Source organism: Sceloporus occidentalis, unplaced genomic scaffold (genome assembly GCF_023333645.1).
Source record: "Sceloporus occidentalis isolate IW3139 unplaced genomic scaffold, rSceOcc1.0.p SCAF_10, whole genome shotgun sequence".
Lineage (NCBI taxonomy): Eukaryota > Metazoa > Chordata > Lepidosauria > Squamata > Phrynosomatidae > Sceloporus > Sceloporus occidentalis.
Genome location: NW_028316990.1, coordinates 24443644 through 24467192, shown reverse-complemented (window position 1 = coordinate 24467192; position 23549 = coordinate 24443644). Strand labels below are relative to the sequence as shown.

Below are 23549 nucleotides of genomic sequence, written 5' to 3'. Positions count from 1 at the left end.
ATCATAATACTATTGCCATGCTTGTACATATCCCTGCCCAAACCAACCTTAATAGTGCCTTGGCTGTGAACAAGTAGCAAAGGTGTGTAGGAGCAGCTAGGGATCGAATCCCTGCTTGGCCACAGAAATGCACCGGGGACTTGGGCAAGTTACGTTCTCTTGGCGCAAGAGGGTGGCAGTGGCAAACCTCCTCTCCTCTTGCCAAGCAATTGACCCAGTGGCCAAGAAAAGCCAAGAGGAGGCTCACCATAAGGTAGACTTCACTTGAAGGCATGCAGCAGCAGCAGCAGCAGCAGCAGCAACAACAACAACAACAGTAGCATCTGCCGCTTTTCATCTGCTGCTCCCAAACTATGGAATGGCCTGTTGGAGGAGATCCAGCACATTACTATGCTCAATGCCTTTTAAAAGGCCATCAAGACGGATCTCTTCCGACAGACCTTCCCTGAATAATACACTCAGTTGCCTCACCAAGCGTATTTGACCATCATTTTGATCGCTCCCAACTAGTTACTCAGCATCTCCGCTTCTTCCGTCTTGATTGCTTTAATTTAATGATTTATTTTATATTCTATCGTTGATATATATATATATATATATATATATATATATATATATGGAGGGGGAAATTATTTATATTGTATTGCATTAGAGTTGCATTGCATTTTATGTGTGTATCAGTTTTTACTTTTGTATTACTGTATTGTATTTTATTCATTACATAGCAGAGATTGCTGTTTCCTGTAATGGAGATAATGTGATCTAAAAGAGCCCAACTTTGAATCTTAACATATTCATATTATCCAAGTTATCCACAATTGTTAGTGAAACTTTTGCTATTTGGTACAATCTGTTGTATACTGTTTTTATGGACATTTTGTGTGTGTTGTAATATTACTTTGATTTTTGCAATGGCTATTGGCCAAAAGCAATAAAGAGAGGGAGGTAGTATTGTATTTTATTGTGTTTGTAAGCTGCCTACGGGAAGAGGCGGGAGATAAATAAAATTTATTATTATTATTATTATTATTATTATTAATTTATTATTATTAACAACAGTTTGGGAGGCGGTGTTGGTTGGACTTGGGGCAGCTTCAGCCTCAGACACTCAGCATCGTAAGTCAGCCTGAAGGCTCATAACATTGAGAACCATCATAGCGTAGTGGTTTGAGCGTTGGACTACTTGATGTACAATATTACTTATTCCAGTACCTATTGACCCTTGTTTGAGGCATCTCCAAGCTGTATTCCTTTTTGTATCTGCATTGTATGCTTGCATTGTTTTGTCTATTGGACATTGTATAATTTTGTACTGCATTGTATTGTTTTGTGCTGGTCATTGACCGTAACAAATCTCATTTCATTTTCAAGTGTTGGACTAGGGCTCCAGGAGACCAGGGTCCAAATCCCCACTCGGCTATGGCAAACCATTGGGTGACTTTGGGCAAGTCCCATTCTCAAAGCCTCAGAAGAAGGCAATGACAAGCCTCCTCTGAATAAACCTTGCCTGGGATATTTTGCCCTTAAGGTTGCCGTACATTGGAAATTGAAGGCACACAACAACAACAACAAGGGATGGAAGACTTTCTCTTTGGTCGACAATTCCATCCAGGGCATTTTGCGGTGAGACTAGAGACTAATCTGCATGGGCACTTTGTCTTCCTCTCCAAACCTGTTCCCCAAGGGACAGAGATAGTGTGTTCTCCGCTTGGTCTGACAGTGATAAATAAACAGCCTAGTTCCAGTAGGATAAGGAGGTAATGCTGACAGGCAATCGCAAGCCATTCCAAAATGTGAAGTCGGAGTTGCACTGGGTCTCCTTTTCAGTAGAATAGTAGATGTTTACACATTATGGGCTTACCGAATATGCTTGCCTATAAGTCGACCTCATGTATAAATTGAGGGCAGGTTTTGAGGCCAAAATTATGGATTTTGATATGACCCCTGGATAAGTCGAGGGTAAAACTTAGGCGCATGTGACAAAGGATGCAAAGGAAAACGATGCCAACAAACTTAGAAAATTCTGTTGGGAATAACTGTTTGTGCTCGTCCTAAAGTCTGGATGGATGCTAGAGTAGAGGGGGTCCATGCGTCTTTTTGGTGCTTCCAGGATGGACTAAGCTCTTATTCAGAGAAAGGATTTGGATATATATATATATATATATATATATATATATATATATATATAGAGAGAGAGAGAGAGAGAGAGAGAGAGTTAAAGTACAGTACTTACATTGACCTGTGGATAAGTCGACCCATGTTTTTGGGGTCAATTTTTGGACTAACATTTCTATATACAGTAACTAATACTCCGATCTTGGAAGTACTGGCCAAGATCCCACACTGCAGCGATGGAGTATAACAGTACACTCACAGAGTTGTACACCGGCTCTCAACATCACTTTGTTAGGAAATTGCTAGTCCTAATCCAACACTCAAACCATTAGACTATGCTATCTCAGTTTTGGTGTGCTTTATATAGAGGGGGTTTGCCTTTGCCTTCCTCTGAGGCTGAGATGCCCAAAGTCACCCATTAGGTTTCCATGGCCAAGCAAAGATCCGAACCCTGGTCTCCAGAGTCAACGTCCAATACTCAAACCGCTACATCACACTGGCTTTCATTTCTCCATGTTGCCGCCTGCAAAAAAATGCACTCTCTTCTTGACCCATGGTTTTATCCATCCTTGAAGATGGTTAGATTCCCTGCACGATTCTTCTTCCCCAACTCTCTCCTCTTTCTTTGTTAAAACTTTAGGCTTGAGAGGAAATAAGGAGGCATTAAAGCCCCTGTTCAGCATCGCTAATTCCATCAAAGATTTCTCATTATTCATTGTTGGCAGTTTAATTTTCTCCACTCTCCTCGCCTAGAACAAGCCAGGCCCTTAATTATTGACCTTCCCATCTTCCAAACGCAGTGGATCCTTGCCGCCTTCCTCCAAGAGGCTCACTTGGCATGCAAATGGCGGAGGCAGCCATGCAAAGATGGGCTTGGCTAGTTGAAGGTGCTGGGGATCAAGGCAGGAAGACTAACAAACGAATTGGCAGAAAGTCACTGAAGCAAAAATCCCCGCAGGAAAGATGCGCAATGCATCTCCTCAAATGTAGCGGTGATGGAACGTGAAGCTGTTGAGATACAGTTGGACAATGACTCCCATCATCCCCAACCGCTACTATGCACCCTGGGGCTGATGGGGGTTGGAGTCCACCAGCGTCTGGACAGCCACTGTTTCACCAGCCCAGCTGAAAGTATGGCACAACTTGTCAGTTCGGTTCTTTTTGTTTTAATGAGAATTTAGAAAAAGTCACAATTTCTTCATATCCAAGATTGGAAAGATGTGTGTGTGTGTGTGTGTGTGTATTGCATATGGGGAAAATCAAAATTCTCACTTGGACATTTCTGGTCCACTTCAAGTGCTCTCATTATGCACTGATATTTCCTAAGACTACATCCGCATTGTAGAAATAATCCAGTTTGACGCCATTTTAATTTCCATGGCTCAATTGCTATAGAATTCTGGGATTTGTAGTTTGTTGTGGGACCAGAGCTTTTTGACAGAGAAGGCTAAATGTTTCAGAAAGCTACAATTCCCAGAATGCCATAGCACTGACCCATGGCACTTAAAGTGATATAAAACTAGGTTATCTTTGTAGTGCGGATACAGCCTCCAAATGTACATCAGGAAGCACCCCCCCAATGAATTGTTGCATCATCATTTTACTTCTTGTTTGCATTCGCTGGAGAGTAATTTATTTCCCTTCTCTCGTTTGTTTTGTTCCCTGTGCCTTGCAGAAAGAGATCTTCAAAGATAACATTTATCATATTAGCATTTGGGTTATTTTCGTTCCATAAAAGCCGGTGATAATGGGAACGTGGCCACTGAGGCGTGAGTCATCTTATCTATGTTGAGCTTTGCTCTGCTCGGTTCTAGAGCAAAAGACGCCAGATCTTAGAAAAAGAGAGGCCAGGCTGAAGAACGCGTTCTCTGAACTGCAACATGAATATCCAAAAAGTCCTAGCTCTGAATGCCATCCTATTGGCTTCAGCTGTGGGATTTCCAGTTGCCCACAATGAGGGAAAAGCCAATGGTCGCAAACTCCTCTTGATCTCCTTTGATGGTTTCCGGTGGGATTACGACCAGGATGTAGAGACACCAAACTTGGACAACTTAGCCAAGGAAGGAGTCAAGGCAAAATACATCACTCCTCCATTTGTGACCATGACTTCGCCTTCCCATTTTACAACTATCACAGGTACGTCCATAACCCCAATTCACCAATGATCCCTGGCTGTTGAGTGACCATAGTTGAGATTGTGCTTGGATTGTGCTAATCCACCGTAATTTTTTGCATGGCCGGCAAAGGGATCTTGTAGCATTGTGCAAAAGAGGTAGTAGCATAAGCATTTGTAGACTCGGGGGCTGTACAAACAGCCCAGTTACCGGCAGCTCTATGCCACCTCTGGAAACACTAGGCTGGGGACGCGGCAAGTGCATGTCATGCCCCCAACCCAGTGTAAAAAGGAGGCACGGCTCTTATTTGCGCCATAGAAGGGGCGCCATAAGTGCCCTGGCACTGTGTTATGATCCCCCTCATGCGCAGCACCATTTGGGCACTGTGCAAGAGGGTCGTCATCATGGTGTGTGCCGTCTGGACGGGAGCACGCCAAGATGGCACCCGGGCTGCACAAGTAGGGCTTTGAGCATATGAACGCTCAGCCCTACCTGAGCCCTAGTTTGCCTGCAAAGTGCCGGTCTCTACAGGCTCTTAGCTTTACTTTCTCACAAGCTTTTGTAGACCAAAGACTGCATAAGGTTATGCTACAACTTCTTTCACACAACTGGTCTCAAAAGTGTTACAAGATCCCTTTGCATGCTGATATTCCAGGTCCACATGGTTACGCCTCTGATTTTTAAATGGTGTCTGTGCTTCCCTACTCTTTTGCTGATCCAATGTTGTGTAACCAATGGTATATCTGCCAATGTGCCTCCAGATAGTCCCATTGTACAATGGAAAATACACTGTGGCTGTTTGTGTAAACCCACTGAATCAAATGGTACAATGAAGCCACTTTGACCAAAGTCTTCTTAAGGCTATATTTTGCATTTGGGGGGCAAAATAAATGACTACTATAGGGCCCTGGGGGCACATAAACAGCACAGGGGGGCTCTTGAAACCCATGGCCCAAACTGAGCTTAAGGATGCTGGTCCTTATCACCAAAAAGAGATTCTGGATGAGTTCAAAGTAAACCTTGGATTCATTGGCCCATTGTGTCAGAGCCACTAACCTTCCAAGGCGAAAATAATAGCAGAATAATAGGGGGAAATACTATCCAGTGCTAAAGGTGTTGCCCATGAATTGAAGTTTGTCGAGAAAGGGTTTATCCACCGGGAGACAGCATTCATGCTGATTCAACAGGGGCATCTTGGGAGCAGTTGCAATCCAAGGCCTTATCGCAAACAAAGAGATAAATTTTATACAACCGACGATCAAATCTTATCTCCGGGTTCAGGGGCCGCTTGAGCGACTGCCTGGCAAAGATCCTTTCTTCGAGTGTTGTCTTGCAAAAGTAAAAGTTTTATCTCATGCGAAAGGGGAAAAGTGGAGTCGGATAATTTTGAAAGAAGAGTCTCTTAAGAATGAGAGAAATCAATGCAAGCTTAGTGCCGCTTTAAACTTCCATGCTTCTATGCTACAGAATCCTGGGATTTGTAATTTGTTGGGGCACCAAAGCTCTCTGATAGAGAAGCCAAAATATCTTTAAAAATGACACAGAGCACTGAGCCACGGCAGTTAAAGCGGTATCAAACTGCAATAATTCTGCGCTGTAGACCCAGCCCAATTGTACTTGGGTTTGGTGGCAACCAGCATAATGGAATGGTTTGGATGTTGGGCTAGGACTGAGTTTGAACTCAGCCAGGGAAAGCCACTTGGAGATTTCAGAGAAACCACACGCTCCAAAGCTCCTCTGAACAAATCCTGCCGAGAAAAACCCATCGCAGGTTCACCATAAGGGTCACCATCCGTCAGAAATGATGTTGAAAGCCCATAAAAGCAAGAATTCTACTTTCAATTTACTTCTGCCGAGAGACTGCCTGGGAAGCTTCAATAGACCAAACGGCATACATGGGGGTTATATCCTTTTGGTAACAATATTTAAGATGTTGTCCTTTTGGCTTCATGAGCGCATTACTTTTTCCCCTCTGTGTTTTGTATTCTCCACACTACAGTAATTGCATGCACTTCTGTCATCTCTCTTTATTCTCCTTTTCCCCCTCTAAGCTAGCGAGTGCCAAACTTTATTCTCTATCCTTCAGCCAAAAAGTCTCCCAGGTGGCTTGCAATTCATAAATCTTGCAATCTAAACAATGCAAGGAAAAGGGAATGGCAGTGGAGGGCTACCAAAAGGTCCAGCAAAACCAACAGGACTAGCTTCCAGAGTAGGGCCTAAAATCGATTTCAAAATTTTATGGTATATTGTTAAAAAGAGAACTAGAAGGGAACATTGTGAAAGAAACAATGATGAAGTGGGCAACGGATATTAGAAGAGACATTAACCTGGAAAGTTGGGAGTTAGCCAGAAGAAAAATGCAACTTTGGCCCAGAATAGACTATTCAAATGCACCGTGCTGGTGCCAATTTTAGGGTTAGGGACCGCTCACCAACCACACGGTCTCTAGCCCTAGTACATGTCGGCGGCACAATAATGGCGGTGTCCTGTGTACACGGGTGCCGCCATTTTGACATAACGGACGCATAGCATCCGCACGTCACAGTATGTCCGTTAGGTCACAAGTGCACCATTGGCGCACTCACGACAGCGGCGCAAAAAGAACCCGGTTTTTCCAGGTTCTTTTTACTCCGGAGTGATGGTGCGCGGTTTGGGGGCTTCGCCGTCCCTCCGGAGTAAAAGCAGGCGCCTACAGTCCACCATTTCTTGGCGGTCTATACTCCCCCTATGTTTATTACATACGCTCAATAAGGTACCAAAAGAGATTGAGAAGAAATGTAGCAGATTGTTGTTGTACAGATCTGAGCGATTTTATCTGCAAAGAGTTGCGCAAATTGTTCACAGATTTTTATGCTCATGCAATCTGTGGGCAATACTTTACTTCTTTCCCCAAACTTATGGCTGTCTGGTACATAAACCGGCCACACAATATCTTTAGGAAACTTGGTTGATTATGGAAATCTTGAACTGTAAAATAAATCTCAATCCTCACCTATACTTGTTAAGCATAAAGATAAATGATCTATTGGGAAAAGAAGCATGGAAAACCTTTATTCTATATGACCACAGCAGCCCATATTGTGCTTGCTAGTAGATGGAAGAAAAGAGAGCTTGCAGATATTAAAGAACCATTAGATAGACTAATAGATTATATAGAGATTAACAAATTTATCTGTTTGTTGAGAGGAAAGTCCTAGGAAGAATTGAAGAAAGACTGGGAGCCGCTGATAAACCTCCTGCAAAAATATGCGGAGAGCTGAAATATATTAAGATTGCGGTAACGGTCACAGCAACGCAATGAATTACATTAAGAAATAAAATTAATGTATTAGTACAGTTTTAAATAATAAGATTATGAAAAAGCATTAGGAATCTGCTTTAGTAATGGTTTTATTTTTTAGAAAGAGAGGATAAGGGGAAATTACATATCAATCAATTATGTATCAATCGACAAACAATAAGTTGTCTTATAGTTTGTATTGAAGTTGTTAGTTTGGAAGAATGCTTATGTTTTGGGGGGTTACTGTTTTATGTATGTCTTAGATGTATATATGATTCTAGATTTCCATTTTTGCACCAGTGTTAAACTCTTGCAGTAGTGGTCAAATAAAAGAGGATTTCCCCAAAATGTCTATCCGAATCTTCATCCCACGCATTCAGCAAAGGAAATTAAAAAGGAATTTTGCTTTAGAACAATAACCCAAAGCTGTTTCTTTAACTTTTCCTTGGAGTTTTCAAGCTCAAAAGCGCAGGGATTTTTTCTTTAAAGGCTGACTAAGTTCAATAGAAAAAAAATATCTAATGCAATTACATGTTTATATGCCCTTATTATTTACTGGGAATTAATTAAAGCAGACAGGCAGATATGCTTATATGCTTACAAGCCATCCAACAGGTTTTTTAATTAATATCCCTCATTACGAGGAACTTCCCATAAAGCAAATATATTACTCAGATAATGATTTCATTAGTATCCGGACGCGATTGGTTCAAAAGGATTATCTTTGCGACAAATTAATTCTCAAATGCAATATACCGCGTGCTAATGAAGTGCGGAAGGGCAAAATCTTAAGAGCCTTTCCGTCTCGGCGGCTTAAACGTGGACATGAAACCCATTTTGGTATCCAAAATGGCAACTGAGAAGGTAGGTTCAGATCACTCAAGGAAGCGAGTCAAGGATGCCTGTACTGCAGCCATTCACTCAAAACCACAAGGTTGCGAGTTCAAAACCAGCAAAAGGGCCCAAGCTCGACTCAGGCTTGCATCCTTCCGAGGTCGCTAAAATGAGTACCCAGACTGTTGGGGGCAAATTAGCTTACTTGCTAATTAGCTTACTTGCTGTTCACCGCTATGATCTTTGGAATAGCGGTATATAAATAAAACAAATTATTATTATTATTATTATTATTATTAAGGAGCATTGTACTCCTCACTACGATGGTGATTGGTACAATTGTGCCATAGGAGCAAAATATTCGGCTAAGTAGTTACACCGTCCATGGGGAAATTCTTTCACGCCTCTAGTTTACCATTGCGATCCAGTCTTTAACTGGTAACGGTATACCCTTCTCTATCTCTATCTCTATCTCTATCCCTAGCCCTAGCCCTATCTGGAGGTTTCAGGTTGTCTCCCATTGAAGAATTAACCAGCTCAGACTTTGCTTAGTTTCCAAAATGAGATACAATTGCATCCGTTCAACATGGTATGGCGTTTCCAAGGAAGCCAAAAGGATATGGTCATGGTAGCTCCTAGTAGAGCTCCATTCAAGTAGTTACTTTTGAGGAAACCTCTGAATGTTGCAAGCTTCTGGTCTGTGATATAAAACGGCGGTCTGCAGGCGCCCATTTTAACCCCAGAGGGATGCTGCAGCCGCTAGACCGTGCAACATTCCTCCGGAGTTAAAAGAACCCGGTTTTTCCGGGTTCTTTTTCCGGTGCCCTGGTTATGTCACGAATGCGTCAATGGCGCACTCATGACGTAACTGACATGTGTTGAACATTACGTCAAAATGGCAGCAGCTGTGCAGAGGATGCCGCAATCAGGCTGCCGCCACTATATACTAGGGTTCCGGACCGGGTGGTTGCTGCGCAGTCCGGAACCCTAGTTTCGCCGCTGCCACGCTCCTTTCGGCCCATCTGTCTCGGGCCATACTCTCTTTCCACCTGGATCAATATTGCTTCAACACTCATGATGGATTATTTCCATTTATTACAGCCAATAGCCAGCATACTCATGATAGATCATGAAGAAACAGCATAAGCCGGCACATGGACCATGTAATATTCCTCCTCCACCATTTACAGAAGGGAGTTAAAGCTGAGGTGCTGGATAGGAAAATGTGTTTTAAAAGCTACCCATTGTTGTTGTTTTCAAACCCAGGCCGCTGGATTGAAGACCACGGAGTCATCCATAATATGATGTTCAACACAGACACTTTGAGGAAATACAGCTACAAGGAGACACAAAACAAGACAGAATGGTGGGACAACGGAGTCCTGCCCCTATGGATCACAGCTCAGAATCAGGTACCAGATCCATCGTTGTGTATCTTACCTTTTGGTGTGTTTCTAGTAGAGCTTGGAAAGCTGTTTTTTAATGTAATTCGTGAGCATAAGCGTTCCAAGGCCAAAAAAAGAAAATAGTAAGTAGTATCATTGCGACTGCCAAGACAGTGAAACCTTTGCTTTCTGGTGGTTCGATGTATCTGAATTTTGTTTCATGCACAAATTTTTTGGAAATACTGTGGCAATGTGTATAAGGTGTGTACGAAACTTCAATGGATTCCATGTTTAGACTCGCATCCCATCTCTAAGATATCCCATTATGCATATACAAATACAGTGCACCCACATTATACACAGGCGTGCTATACGCGGCTTTGAGCGTACATGTTCAAGCCGCGTGGGAGCGCGCAGGGTGCATGGGGCGGCGCATCCCATTCAAGTGAATGGGGCTCAAGCATAGGCGGAATTTGCCTTATGCGGGCGCGTCTAGAACAGATCCCCTGTGTAAGGCGAGGGTCCACTGTATTCCAAAATCCAAAACACATCTGGTCACATTCATTTTGGAAAAGGGAGACTCAACCTGTATGTCCTCCCTCTGTCTCCATCTCCATCTCCATCTCCATCCCCATCCCTATCTCTGTGTGTTTGAATGACAAGCTGTGAGCAACTGTGGTTGGGACTGTCCTTAGGTTTCAGATTTGGTTCTGGGAATCTCAGGCCTAAATCCTAAACCAACAACCCTTCTCATTACACAATGCTCAACAATCTTGGTTATATTGGAATATATAGCAATAATAATCCCAGTTATATTGGAATATATCACAATAACAATCCCGGTTATATTGCAATATATCACCAAGGGATACCTAGCATTTCTTTTTCAGCCTGGTTCTTGTTTTCCTTTACCTGAGCAGCTCCATTTACATTGAGTCCAAATCTGGCAAGGGAATCCCTCCCGTTCTTAATTCCAAACCAAACAATTTAATAAAAACTCTATAAAAATATAATTATGTAGAAACAAGAGGGTATTTACCGTTCTTGCCTCCCCGCTTTATTAACATAATCAACTTTACTAGCAGCCGTAAAATCCCAATATCACCAGCTTTAACCGGGAACGTTATTTCTGGTTGTTACGTCTCCTTCCTTTTATTGCAACATTCAGAGCCATTCTTATTATTGTTCCTGAAAAATACAGAGACAGCTGGGAGGTTTGTCTCTGTGTTTTTTCTCTCCCCTCCAATGCCCCAAATCATATTCTGGAATTAAAATCCTTTGTAACTTGTCCCAGCCTTTCAGTCCAAGGAGTGTTTTCAGCTCGGTTTAACCTTTAGCGGCATGAACTTTTAGAAACTCCCTCTCCGTGCATCATTCGAATTAGCTTCACTCTTTGCCCTTCTTTGTGCGAGAGCAAAGAAACTTTGGTGGCATTCTCCGTTGCTAAGAGAGATGAGAGAAGAAGAGCAGGTCAAGAGAGAATAGGAATGAGAAGATGGGAGGAAAAACAAAGGATGAGAAGGCATGTTATTGTTCAGCTGCAGAGCCAGATTGCAAACCTGGGCTGCTTTGATGGAGAGAGTTCACAACTCTCTTGTTGCAACATCTCCACTAGTTAGTTACTGGTCTATTTCCAGGCTTAATTCACAGTATTGGTTGTGACCGACAAAGACCCATACCCAACATATGAATAGGGTTGGCATCACCCGAAAGTGGAAGTCCAGGAGGATAATAGCACCTTACTACACGCCTTACCATGTGGCCTCGCAATGCTTCAGTCCTCTTCACATGGAAGATGGTTGTAAAAGTGAATCCATTTTTCTAGCTGGGAAAATCCATTAGATAAAAGGCTCACTTTTACAACCATTCTGCTGCGGGGAGAGAACCGAAGAACTACTATGTTATGCAATAAGAGACATATGACTTAGAGATCCAGAGTTTATCCCGTGAATACCCTGGGAAAATCACATAATTACACGAAACAATTTCACACGACATCGCACAAAACCCACCATTAAAGTGGTCACAAAGAAGCATTAACGCACATCTTTTTACTGTCAGGATTCCAGCATCAATGCATTTCTGATATAACTTTATTTGTGCAATTGCATGTGATAATCATTCGTGCAACTAGTCGCCGTTTTTGCTTCATTTGCAAGATGCCTTAAATGTGCTTTAGTTCTCTCTTTAATGCCAAAATTAGCTGCTGCTGTTGTTGTGCACCTTCAAGCCATTTCCGACTTAGGACAATCCTAAGGCAAACCTGAATATGTCTTAATTTTTGTAAACTGCCTTGCTTGCCACATTGTGGAAAAGCCGGGATATAAACCAAACTAATAATAATTATTATCATTATTGTTATCTTTTATAATTATTAGGTTGGCTATGGTTTCCCAAGATAACCGATTCCTTTCTTGTGTCCTTAAACTAACACAGAAATAACCCAAGGCCCTTAAACGACTGATCAATGTATTCCCTGCCAGTAAATCACATTTATTACATTTGATCCCTGACTTGCTAAAGCGACGTTTGCGGACATCAAATCCCATTGCACAGCCCTGAATTATATATAGCCTGCCTGTCCGCAAACAAAAGAGAGAACTGTCAACCAACTAAGGAGTTCTTAGTCGATTTATAATCTGTCTCCCCAGTGATCAGGCAATGAATGAATCAATATTGTTTTTTGCAAGTGGATCTCTCTCTCTCTCTCTCTCTCTCTCTCGTGTGTGTGTGTGTGTGTGTGTGTGTGTGTGTGTGTGTTGCCCCAACGTCAGTCTGTGGAAGGAACTCTTGGAAGGAACTGAATCTATTGGTGGCCCCAATAAGTTGCAGAAAGGTGAATCATTGAATAGCACACCAAAACATATGTAAACACTATGTAGTTAATAGGTCTGCTCTAGTTGGGACTACCAATAGGATCTTCATTTGGTAACCAAATCCAAAAATCTTGAGTTTGAGTCCAACCATCAAAGGTGACTCAAGCTTAGGATAGATCTGGCCATCAGATTTTTGAATTTGGCAACCAAATGAGGTCTGGATCTTATTTGTAGTCCCAACTAGAGCAGACCTATTAACTACATAGTGTTTACGTATGTTTTGATGTGCTATTCAACAATCGATTCACCCTTCCGCAACTTATCGGGACCACCAATAGATTCAGTTCCTTCCAAGAGTTCCTTCCACATACTGACATCGGGGCAAAATATATATACAGACAGATATATACATACATACATTACAGTGGTGAAGTCAGATGGTTTAAGCAGCCAGTCAGGATTTACATGTCCCTATAAAGCCATTACAGTGCACCCGCGTCATACGCAGGCGTGTTATATGCTGCTTCTTCCGGCACCATGCACCAGAAGAAACAATGGTGTGTGCACCACCGGCACCGCACACCGCCATGAGCACAAGCCCCATTACTTGCAATGGGGATCGAGCATATGCGTTTTTTGTTTTACGCGGGGGGGGGGGGATCCCCTGCGTAAATCGAGGGTGCACTGTATATCCAACTTGGCTTTTACTCGGTATCAACAACTTGTATTTGGGCTCATGGTCCAATTGTCCTTGGGCTCTTCCTTGCCATTTCACTGCCTCTCCACCCATTATTTTCACCAAAATACCAAGAAGTGGTGGCTAGTAACTTCTAAGTCACTGGGGCAATGGATCTGATGTGGGTTGCATCCTAAACTTTAAAACTACCCCAGGCACTGGATTGTTGTTGTTGTTGCCGTTACTGTGGTGAGCCTTCAAGTTGTTTCCAATTTATGGTGACCCTAAAGTAAACCTATGCTGGGTTTTCTGGAGCTGAGAATGTGTGACTCACCCAAAAGGTCACCCAGTGGGTTGTTCAGAGATTCAAAGCCTGGTCTCCAGAGTCATAGTCCAATGCTCAAACCATTATAACACACTGGTTCTAAGGCACTGGGACCCACCACCAAAATAGGTTCGGCATGTTGGCTAACACCTTTATCTTTGGACTAAATCCCAGAGTGGATTCATCACTCCAACATACAATGGACTACCAGCTACCATTGAACCATCCAATGGACCATCCAACCTTTGACAACCTCCTGGATCACATCACTTATGTGCCTCCAAAGATTTGGAACATTGTCTGTGTGTTTGTGCATGTGTTTCTTTTGGACTACAATTCCCAGAATCAGCATGGCAGATTCAGGAAGCTGCAGTACTCTATAACTTTCCCATGCTTTGCATTTACCTTGGCATAGTCTAAACCGATGTTCCCAAACTGGGCTTCCTGAAGACATATTGGACTACAAGTCCCGTCATCCCCAGCTAGTTACTTTCCCCATCCTTTTCTATCCTCTAAGCCAGGGGTCGGCAACCTACGGCCCACGGGCCGGATCCGGCCCGGGGAGGCCTTGGGACCGGCCCCAGCCTGGTCCTGCCGCCAATTGCCGCCCCCGCCGCAGCTTCCGCGCTGCTCCGGGCACCATTTTGAGTTCAGCCCCCCAGTTGTTTGAGGAACAGCAACCCGGCCCCCGGCTCAAAAAGGTTGCCTACCCCTGCTAGCTGAAGGAAAGTTCTGGAGAACTTGGAATCTCACAGCTGGACTGTTGCTATTAAACCTATAGTCGAACTCAGGGTTTTGGAGATTTTACTGGCATTTGAAGTTCAAAATATATCATGATGACCGTACTGTGAAATCTGCAGATCCTCACCGGAGACATTCTGAAGTTGACCTTGTCCTTCCTATAATGCTACCAACCTGGATTGGTCTTTTTTATACCTCTGCAAGATTTGTCTTCTTTATTGTGAAATTAGATTTTTATCTCAACGCTGACCTTTTCCCAGGCCTAAAATGGCATATTAAATGTCAGTTGGAGCATTACTACTTCACAGCCTTGGGTTAATGCTCTCAAATTAAATATACTAATACTATTACTACTAATAACTGTAAGGTCTGGTGTGCTCTTCTGAAATTCATTTAATTAAGTGTTTAATAAATTATCTTAGAAAGCAGTTATCCCCATCCTGACAGGGTTTCCCCCCCCCCCCCCAAATATGAAAAACAAGGAACAATCTACCTTACTTTCTGCAGAATCCATTCCGCATCTACTCCGAGGTCCCACTGAATTAAACAGGGATGCATATCCCATTGGAATCAACTGATGTGCACCTGAAATCTAGATCCTAGGATATAGGGCATTGGACTGTAATGGTTTGAGTATTGGACTGGATCATTGGATCAGGGTTCAATTCCCTGTTTGGCCATGGAAATCCATTGGGTGACCCTTGCCAAGTCAGATGCTCTCAGCCACAGACATTCTTGTGACAGGGTCACCTTATGGTTGGCATAAGTCGACTTGACTTGACTTGAACACACACAACAATGATAAATAAAAATATTAATTACTTCATTTCCTTTCTAACTATTATTATTTAAATCATATTCTTTTCCTACCAGGGGAAAAAAGCAGCATCTTTTCACTATCCAGGAGGAGGAGGCAATTTCAGTGGTCAGACGGTCACCCGAAGTCTGGTCGAAGCCTTTGGTCACCCGGACAGCAACGAAACCGAATGGAGGGAGAACATCGATATCGTCATGAATTGGTTCACCAAAGAGGACTTTGATTTTATCACACTTTATTACGGGGAACCTGACAACACTGGGCACAAGTTTGGCCCAGAGACAACGGAAAGGAAGGAAATCATCCAGCAAATTGATCGAACCGTCGGCTACCTTCTTGACGTCATTGAAAAACATGACTTGAAGGACAACCTCAACGTCATCATCACCTCCGATCATGGCATGACCACGGTCAAAAAGAACCCAGACATCGAAGAGATCATGTTGGCCAACTACATCAAATTTGCGGACTTGAAGTTCGACATTATAGACTACGGCGGCTTTGGCATGATTCTCCCCAAACCGGAGAAAGAAGAGGAGGTCTATCAGGCACTGAAAAATGCCCATCCTCATCTGAAAGTCTTCAGAAAGGAGGAGTTTCCCGAACATTTCCATTACGCCAAACACGGACGCGTCTTGCCCATCCTGCTTTATGGAGATCTTGGTTACAGTGTCAATGGGGTACGTTTTGTACAAAATCTGAACCATCCTTCCTTCTCTTGAATTTTGAAGTCTTTCTATAGAATGAGATTGTTTATATTCAACATACAGGAATAGCTGAGAGGGGGATTATCATTGCTTTCCTCTTCGCCTGAGACAATAAACTTCAAGTTACAGGAGGTTTGCACAGAGGAGGAATCTCAGGGGACAGTGGGGTTTCCATCCCTGCGCTGCAGAATTAATGCAATTTGAATAATAATAATAATAATAATTTGTTTTATTTATATACCGCTATTCCAAAGATCATAGCGGTGAACAGCAAGTAAGCTAATTAGCAAGTAAGCTAATTTGCCCCCAACAGTCTGGGTACTCATTTTAGCGACCTCGGAAGGATGCAAGCCTGAGTCGAGCTTGGGCCCTTTTGCTGGTCTTGAACTCGCAACCTTGTGGTTTTGAGTGAATGGCTGCAGTACAGGCATTTAACCACTGCGCCACCAGGGCCACTTTAGCTGTTGTATCTCCATTCTATGGAATCCTGGGACTTGTAGTTTGTTTGGCACCAGAGTTCCCCGATAAAGAAGGTGAAATACTGTAGCTCCCAAAACAACAAACTGCAGAATTCCATAGCATTGTGCCACCGCAGTTAAAGCAATGTCAAACTGCATTATTTCTGCAGTGCAGATTCCGCCAAAGAGAGACCCAACTCCCTGTTGTTTTAAAATTGTACACCATGAAATGGATGGGGAGGGGGGGGGGAACAAATTCAACTTTAATTCAGGAAAGTAGAAACTTCTTCCGATTGCTCTTTTTCTCTCAATTTCTCATTGCAATCTTTTCTTCTAAATGTGCCCTCTTGTGGCAAACCACCATGAAGGCATGCCATGTGCCAACCTTAAGATCTAACATTAAACCAGAAATCTACAAGGCACAAAACACGGAAGCACCATATGTGATCCCTACATATGGAGTAGCGCAGGGAATATGTAGGGCTTGTAAAGGACCCCCAGTTGTGACTTAACAGGCATCAGCCTCTGCAAATGTTGGCGGTCTGTTCTCCTATCCATTGGGACACAGCATACTGATGTTTTCACCCCATTCCCACTACTGATCTCCTCCTGTGCAAGGATGGTTTGTAACAGGGATCTATGTTACTCTTGCATTTCTATATCCAGTCAGGAGTTAGGCTTACTACTGAAATAATTTCGATGGCTCTGGGTTCAACGCATCACGACTTGGATAGTGGGAACGGAGGCACCATTTGCTATTCTGCCTCGGGCAGTAAAATGTCTTCTACCACTCCAATGTCTCACTAAAGAGAAAGAAAGCAATGTTACATCAAACATAACCATTATTTTTTTTGGGGGGGTGGGTGGGTGGGTTGGGCCATGTGGCCATGTTCTAGAAGAGTTTATTCCTGATGTTTCACCAGCATCTGTGGCTGGCATCTTCAGAGAAGAAACTATGGATGCCGGCCATAAAAGCCTTCAACTTCACAAATATAACCATTGTTTCTAAATGCAGCTTTCAGCAGTTGGCATGTGCGGATTCTATGCATACCTGTCTCCTTTCCTTTTTGATGGTGGTGTGGCTATGCTTGTCCCACATGCCGCTCTGACAATTGCATTACACATAAGTAAATAAAATAAATAAATAATTTGGGGTGGTGGGGTTTTTTAGGTGTCGATTTCCTATTTGGGGAGTGCAAAGTTAGAACTGTAACTGGTGGGGACTGACCAGCATGCCTAGCTCTGCAGCATTCTTGTGGAGCAATAGTGACATATAGTGGCCAGGAGACCAAACCTGAAGGTTCCCGCATTTGGAAGATTGAACTGTAAAAGGAGATATGAGGTTGCATGCCTAGATATAGGAAAACAGCTGGATGCATTTCCACCAAAACATCCATCAAGACTATCTGAAAGAGGCTGCATCATTTAAACCAAGCAGTAGGGAGAGGAGTTACTAAAAGTAACTAAAGGCCTGTACAGACAGGCCAAAATAAAGCTGCTTCAGGCCACTTTGGAGGTATGCTATTTAAATGATGCATGAGTCCAGAAGCCACGCCAAAGCCACAATCCAGTCTTAAACAGCATACCTCCAAAGTGGCCCGAAGCAGCTTTATTTTGGCCTGTCTGTATGGGGCCTAAGATAGATAGGTAGATTATTCTGTATGTCACAGATGAAGACTGGGATGCCTATAGCCAAGTAACATTAAATGGCAAAAGTTATGAATGAGAAATAACATGAAAGATAGGTGGCTGCAGCAGTTTGCTTTTGCCTGAGTTTTGCCAAACGTGTCCCCACTTTTTTATTTGTGAAATGTTGAAAGACATGAGATGGCATTTCTAGGATGCCCTTCTCCACAAATCTAAGAAAGTGTCTCTGTATGAGAAACCATGGAGGAGGATGCATTTCTTTTCCTCTCTTTCCCCTGTCCCCCATCTTCTATTTCAGAGGTTTATCATCTACGTTTACAAAGGAGACCACGGGTTCGACAATCAAGACATGGACATGAAGACCATCTTTAGAGCTTTCGGTCCAGATTTCAAGAAGGGTTACTTAGCAGAACCTTTTGACAGCATCCACATCTACGCCTTGATGTGTAAGCTTCTGGGCGTCCAACCGGAGCCCAGCAACAGTTCTCTGGCGTTCACACAAGGCATGCTCCACTCCCCAGCATCCAGAAACATCCTTGTTCCCATCCTTGTAGGCAGCATGATAGGCCTTCTTCTTCTTCTCTTCCCCATTGTAGCCATCACACAAAGGATTCTTCAGCAGAAGAAGAGGTAAGACACCTTTCCTTTACAATTGGGTTCCTTGATGAGAACATGGGCAGCGTACTTGGTATATTTGACACATGGTTGAGTTTTAATAACTCTCCTCTCTTTTTCGGATCTGGTGGAGCTGTTGGCCAGGTGAAAAATGGAGGAGACTTACTCTACTGCCCAGCCAGCAGAGCCCCAGACCTGGAAGGTAGCCTTGTCCCACCATATTACCAAATGACACCTCCCTTGAGGTGTCACCTGGTGCATCAATGCCCTCACATACCCCTGGTGATGCCCCTGAACATGGGCATGTTACAAGAAACTACAGTAAAGATAATAACTGTAGTACCCAGTGCAGCCTGTTCCCTCACATATGTCTAGTGATGCTCCTGAGAAAGGGCATGTTACAAAAAAATACAGTAAAAGTAATAAATAAGACAATTTTATTGGGCCTTGGGATGGACAGATCAGGAGCAAGCACCCCAAACCATGAAATTTCCAGGCTGAAACCTAGAACAAAAGTCATATTCACCAGAGAATATGACAAGGAGCAGGTGAAGTCGTTTTGCAAGATACATGCAAGATACATGTCTGTATCAACCCCAGTGGCTTCCATGGCTGAGCAAGACCTCAAACTTTGGTCTCCAAAGTCATAGTCCAGTGTTCGAACTGCTACTGTGCTGGACATGTGCTGTAATAAATTATTCGATTCGATTCAAACTGCTACACCACACTGGCTTTCCATAATTCCAGTGGAAATCCACTGGGCAACCTTAGGCAAGGCACACTCTCTCAGCCTCAGAGGATGGCAATGGCAAACCCCCTCTGAAGAAACCTGCCAAGAAAACCTTGTGATAGGGTCTCCATAGTTTGAAATGGCTTGACGGCACACAACAACAACCCAACAAGTCAGACTTGAAGGCATATTATAACAACAACAAAGAAGCACAGTGAACTACTTTTGGAATCTTGGAATAGTTGGGGTATGTTTTAAAAAGTAACTTTTCAAGTTCTGGCAGTCAGTTTTCCCCATGCCTTTGAAAATCCCACTTCTTTCCGTTCTGTAAAAATATCTGCATCTTCACAAATCACGTTTTCCCTCCAAAATGTCAATAAAACACCCGAACACTCATTTCCTCGTCATAATTCAGTCATGTTTCATTCACACATTGATTATTCCGGAATGAAATATCAATGCAAACGTTATCAAGCTCTTGGGGAAAATGTCCTGGTAAACAACATGTATCTGTATAAAACCTTCTTGCGAATTCAATCAGCCAACAATTATGAGGGCCATATGTTAAGAAATTATTTTTTGCTGGTGACACCCGGGAACATCTCATGCAATTTTCATTGGCGTCGCATACAAAACCGTCCCTTATACTGTCACACCACAAAACGCATGCCCCGTGCCTCGAGAACATAATAAAAACCACAACTTATGTCCCTTCCTTCACCACCTTTCCGAACATTTGTCCCTCTAGCACTTGGATTGCTTATTTTATTTATTTATGGATATTTGCATAACGCAAATATTTTGATTTCCTTTAAAAAGCAAATCTCCAAACTAAAAACCCATAAAAGACAATAAAACCTATTGATACAATAAAGAAACAAATTGTACCATATTTCATGGAAAACATCAAGGCAGCCTCAGCAGACAGGAAAATGAAGTGGGTCTGCACTGCGAAGGTATATCAGTTTGGTAGCACTTTAACTCTTGTGGCTCCTTTCTCCTCCTCATCCTCTTCTTCCTCTTCCTCCCCCTCCTCCTTTTCTCCTCCATCTCTTCTCATTCCTTATCTTCCTCCTCTTCTTCTTCTCCTTCTTCTTCCTTCTCTTCCTCATTCTCTTCCTCTTCTTTCACTTCTTCCTCTTCTTCCTCATTTTTCTCCTTCTTTCTTCCCCATTCCCTTCCTCCTCCTCTCTCTCCTTATCCTATTCCTCTTCTCTTCTTTCTCCTTCTCTTCTTCTTCTTCTTCTTTCTCCTTCCTTTTTCTCCTCCTTTTCTCCTTCGCCCTCTTCCTTCCTCCTTCTCTTCTTTCTCTTCTTCTCCTTCTCTTCCTCCTCTTTATTTACATCCCACCAAGACAGGGACTCCCAAAACTCCCAGCCAACATGGCCAATGATGAGGAACTCTGGTCGACGATAAGGAACATTTTTGAAGCCCTCCAAAAATGTACAGATGTGCAGCTTGTTGGTCCCAACCAAACTAGACCCACTGAATTCATTGTTGAGCCAAAACATAGTTGGATCTAACTGTTTGAATGGCTCTACTTTCATTAGAACTAACAATAGGATTTAGGCCTATGTGACATGGTTACATGGCATAGATCCCTGTCAACACATCCATGCACAAAATATATTTATTGCACAACAGAAACCCTTGCTAGCTGGGGATTCTGGAAGCTACAATCCAGAAAGAGAACTTTTTTCCAAGTTCTGACTATTCAGATGCAGAAAAACAAAACAAAAAAAAGGATGAAATCCTAATTAAAGATAGGACAGCAGATGTTTTAATAAGCATACCATCTCTCTGGTTTTATATTTTAAAAAACATAAAGAGTGAGGAACAAACCAAACAATCTGTTAGAAGCCACGCCAACCTGCGCAAACAGCGACAAAACGCAGCCGTTCGAAACACATTTTCAAAGTTTGCACATATGATTGTTCGGTTTTGCTGCTTCCCCTTGTTTGTGTCGGCCGTTTTGTGGAGTGTGAAATGGGAAAGCAGGCAGGCTTTTCATAAACAGACTTATGGAAGCAAAGCAAGGGATGTAAAATCTCTCTCTCTTTTTGATAGAAACAAAGTTTTCATCAGTTTTGCCATTTGCGGCTCGGATGCCACAGCCCATTAACTGGTTAGACACTGTGCAAATGCAGTCAGCATAGATTAAAAAAAGGAAAAGTTCCCTTAACTAGACATAGGCATAATAGTTTGGAAGCCCTTCAACAACGATGGCTCCCTTCTATGGGATCCTGGGATTTATAGTATGGTGAGGGTCTTAGTGAGATCATGAGGAGATAGCTCCATCAAGAGGACACAAGCAGCCTCATTGCTGTGCCATTTGTATCATCAGGGGGTCCTTTTCAGCCAAAAAAAACCCCTAACATATCTGGGGGGTTTGGGGGGTCTACAGCCACCTATGACCCCTGGGCCACCCTTTCCCCATCCTTAACATAGTAATGGAGGCATAGGGTGCATTTACAGTGTAAAAACGATGTAGTTTGACACTACTTTGAGTGGCCCGTTCTCTGAGCAACTGACAATTTTTAAGTGTTGTAACTCCAGCCTATGAAATCCTGGGATTAGCAATTTTACAAAGTCTTTCATCTTTTCTACCAAAGCATATGGGTGCCTCACCAGACTACAAATCCCAGGATCCTATAGGATAAAGCCAGGGCAGTTAAAGTGGAGCCAAACTGCATTATTAGATGCACCCATCGCCCTAATTCGAAAGCCCTCTAGCAAGCAAGATCTCAAGGCCATCGCCTCCACCACCCAAATATATCTGTTTGAATGCAAAGTACTTGCTCAGTCGTATCTGATTTTAAAACCCTTCTGTTCCCTGTAGGCAAAAGGATGACCGGCCTGAAGAGATAAAGACAGTGCCACCAACCACCAGTTTGTGATGACTTGTTTTCCGGTTCAGAGAAGACAACCGCAACTGGAGACAAAGTCATCACAGAGTTGTAAGAGATCTCGCCAGGGTCATCCAGTCCATCAAAGCACTCCATATGTGAAAGATGGCCATCCAGCCTGTTTAAAAACTTCCAAAGGAGACTCCACTACACTCCAAGGCAGTGTATTCCACCATCCAACAGCATTTACCACCAGGAAGCTCTTCCTATGATTTAGGTGGAATCTCTGTTCCTGTAGCTTGCATCCATGGCTCCGTTGAAGAAGCAACAAAATGGAACACTAGAGTCCTCTGCAGATCATGGCTAGATCAGCCATTGCTTTAAGACCTCCAGAGTAGGATACACTCAGTGGGTTAAAGCTATGGATAGGAGACTTTCCATGAAATTCAGAAGGCCTTTGAGCAAATTACAGTTTAAACAAACCCCCTGCTGCCTTGTTGCTTTCTAGGAAGGGATGCTAAGGAGAAAGATGGATGGGCAGACCACTTCCTAATCTAAGCACTGGACATCTGTGAGCTACAGCAAGTAGCAAACCATCTTGTTTACATGTGATGCTAAGCATGATGTATACAAGGTGCAATGTACCCACCCAAACCTCAAACTCTATCTCACCCCTTTTATGTCCTCCTGCTCCACAGCTGGGAGAACATCAACAGCATGAAGTTTCACCTTCACTTCTGCTCTCATCATAGATCAAAAAAGTGGTTTCTAACAAATTTGTGTGTTTCAAAACAGCTGCGTTTCCAAATCATAGGCCAGGAAGCTGGCTTGTTAAACTAATCCTAGTTTGTTGCAAACACAACAGCCACGACAATAATAGCAATTAAAAATAAAAATAATATGTATCTGAGGAAGTCTAGGAAACTTCTTTCTTTCAGTGAGTCTCAAAGGTGCTACAAGATCTCTCTACATACTGATTTTACAAATTATTATTACCATTTACTAGTAACAGTAAAAATAAAAAATAAAAATAATATGCATCTCAGGAAGTAGACTGAAGCCTAGGAAAGCTCATGCCGCCAACTTCTCTCTTCCTTGAGTCTCAAAGGTGCCACAAGATCTCTCTACATGCAAATGCTAAGATACTGTATAGCCATGTTAGTTTGTAAGATCAGTATGGAGAGGGCTATGTGAGACTAATGGAAAGAAAGAATTTGTCGGCACAAGCTTTTGTAGACTTCAGTCTACTCCCTCATCCATTCCAAATGCATCTGAGGAAGTAGGCTGAGGTCTAGGAAAGCTCCTGCTGCCAACTTCTTTCTTTCAGTCAGTCTCAAAGGTGCCACAAGATCTCTCTCCATCCTGGAGGGCCCTGATCAAGGCCAGGCAATGGTGGTGTGGCACTGTGGTTAAAGAGCTGAAAAAAACCCTGTTTGTTGGAAG

The 23549-nt window shown here is 42.9% G+C and overlaps 1 protein-coding gene across 1 annotated transcript; it reads left to right on the top strand.

The window, feature by feature from the left end:
- Positions 1-3110: 3110 nt before the first annotated feature.
- On the top strand, positions 3111-22157 carry LOC149306234 (ectonucleotide pyrophosphatase/phosphodiesterase family member 7-like). Its single transcript, XM_089540867.1, has 6 exons — positions 3111-3246; positions 4045-4251; positions 9610-9755; positions 15160-15783; positions 18214-18545; positions 22100-22157. The coding sequence occupies exons 1-6, from the start codon at positions 3111-3113 to the stop codon at positions 22155-22157; spliced, it is 1503 nt and encodes a 500-aa protein (XP_089396993.1).
- Positions 22158-23549: the final 1392 nt, after the last annotated feature.

Excerpts from the sequence above, each read along its gene's own strand:
- LOC149306234 (XM_089540867.1), top strand. The coding sequence starts at position 3,111 with ATGGAACGTGAAGCTGTTGAGATACAGTTGGACAATGACTCCCATCAT. Across the intron at positions 3,247-4,044 it reads TTTCACCAGCCCAGCTGAAA|CTGTGGGATTTCCAGTTGCC; the intron begins GTATGGCACAAC and ends TATTGGCTTCAG. Across the intron at positions 9,756-15,159 it reads GGATCACAGCTCAGAATCAG|GGGAAAAAAGCAGCATCTTT; the intron begins GTACCAGATCCA and ends TTTTCCTACCAG.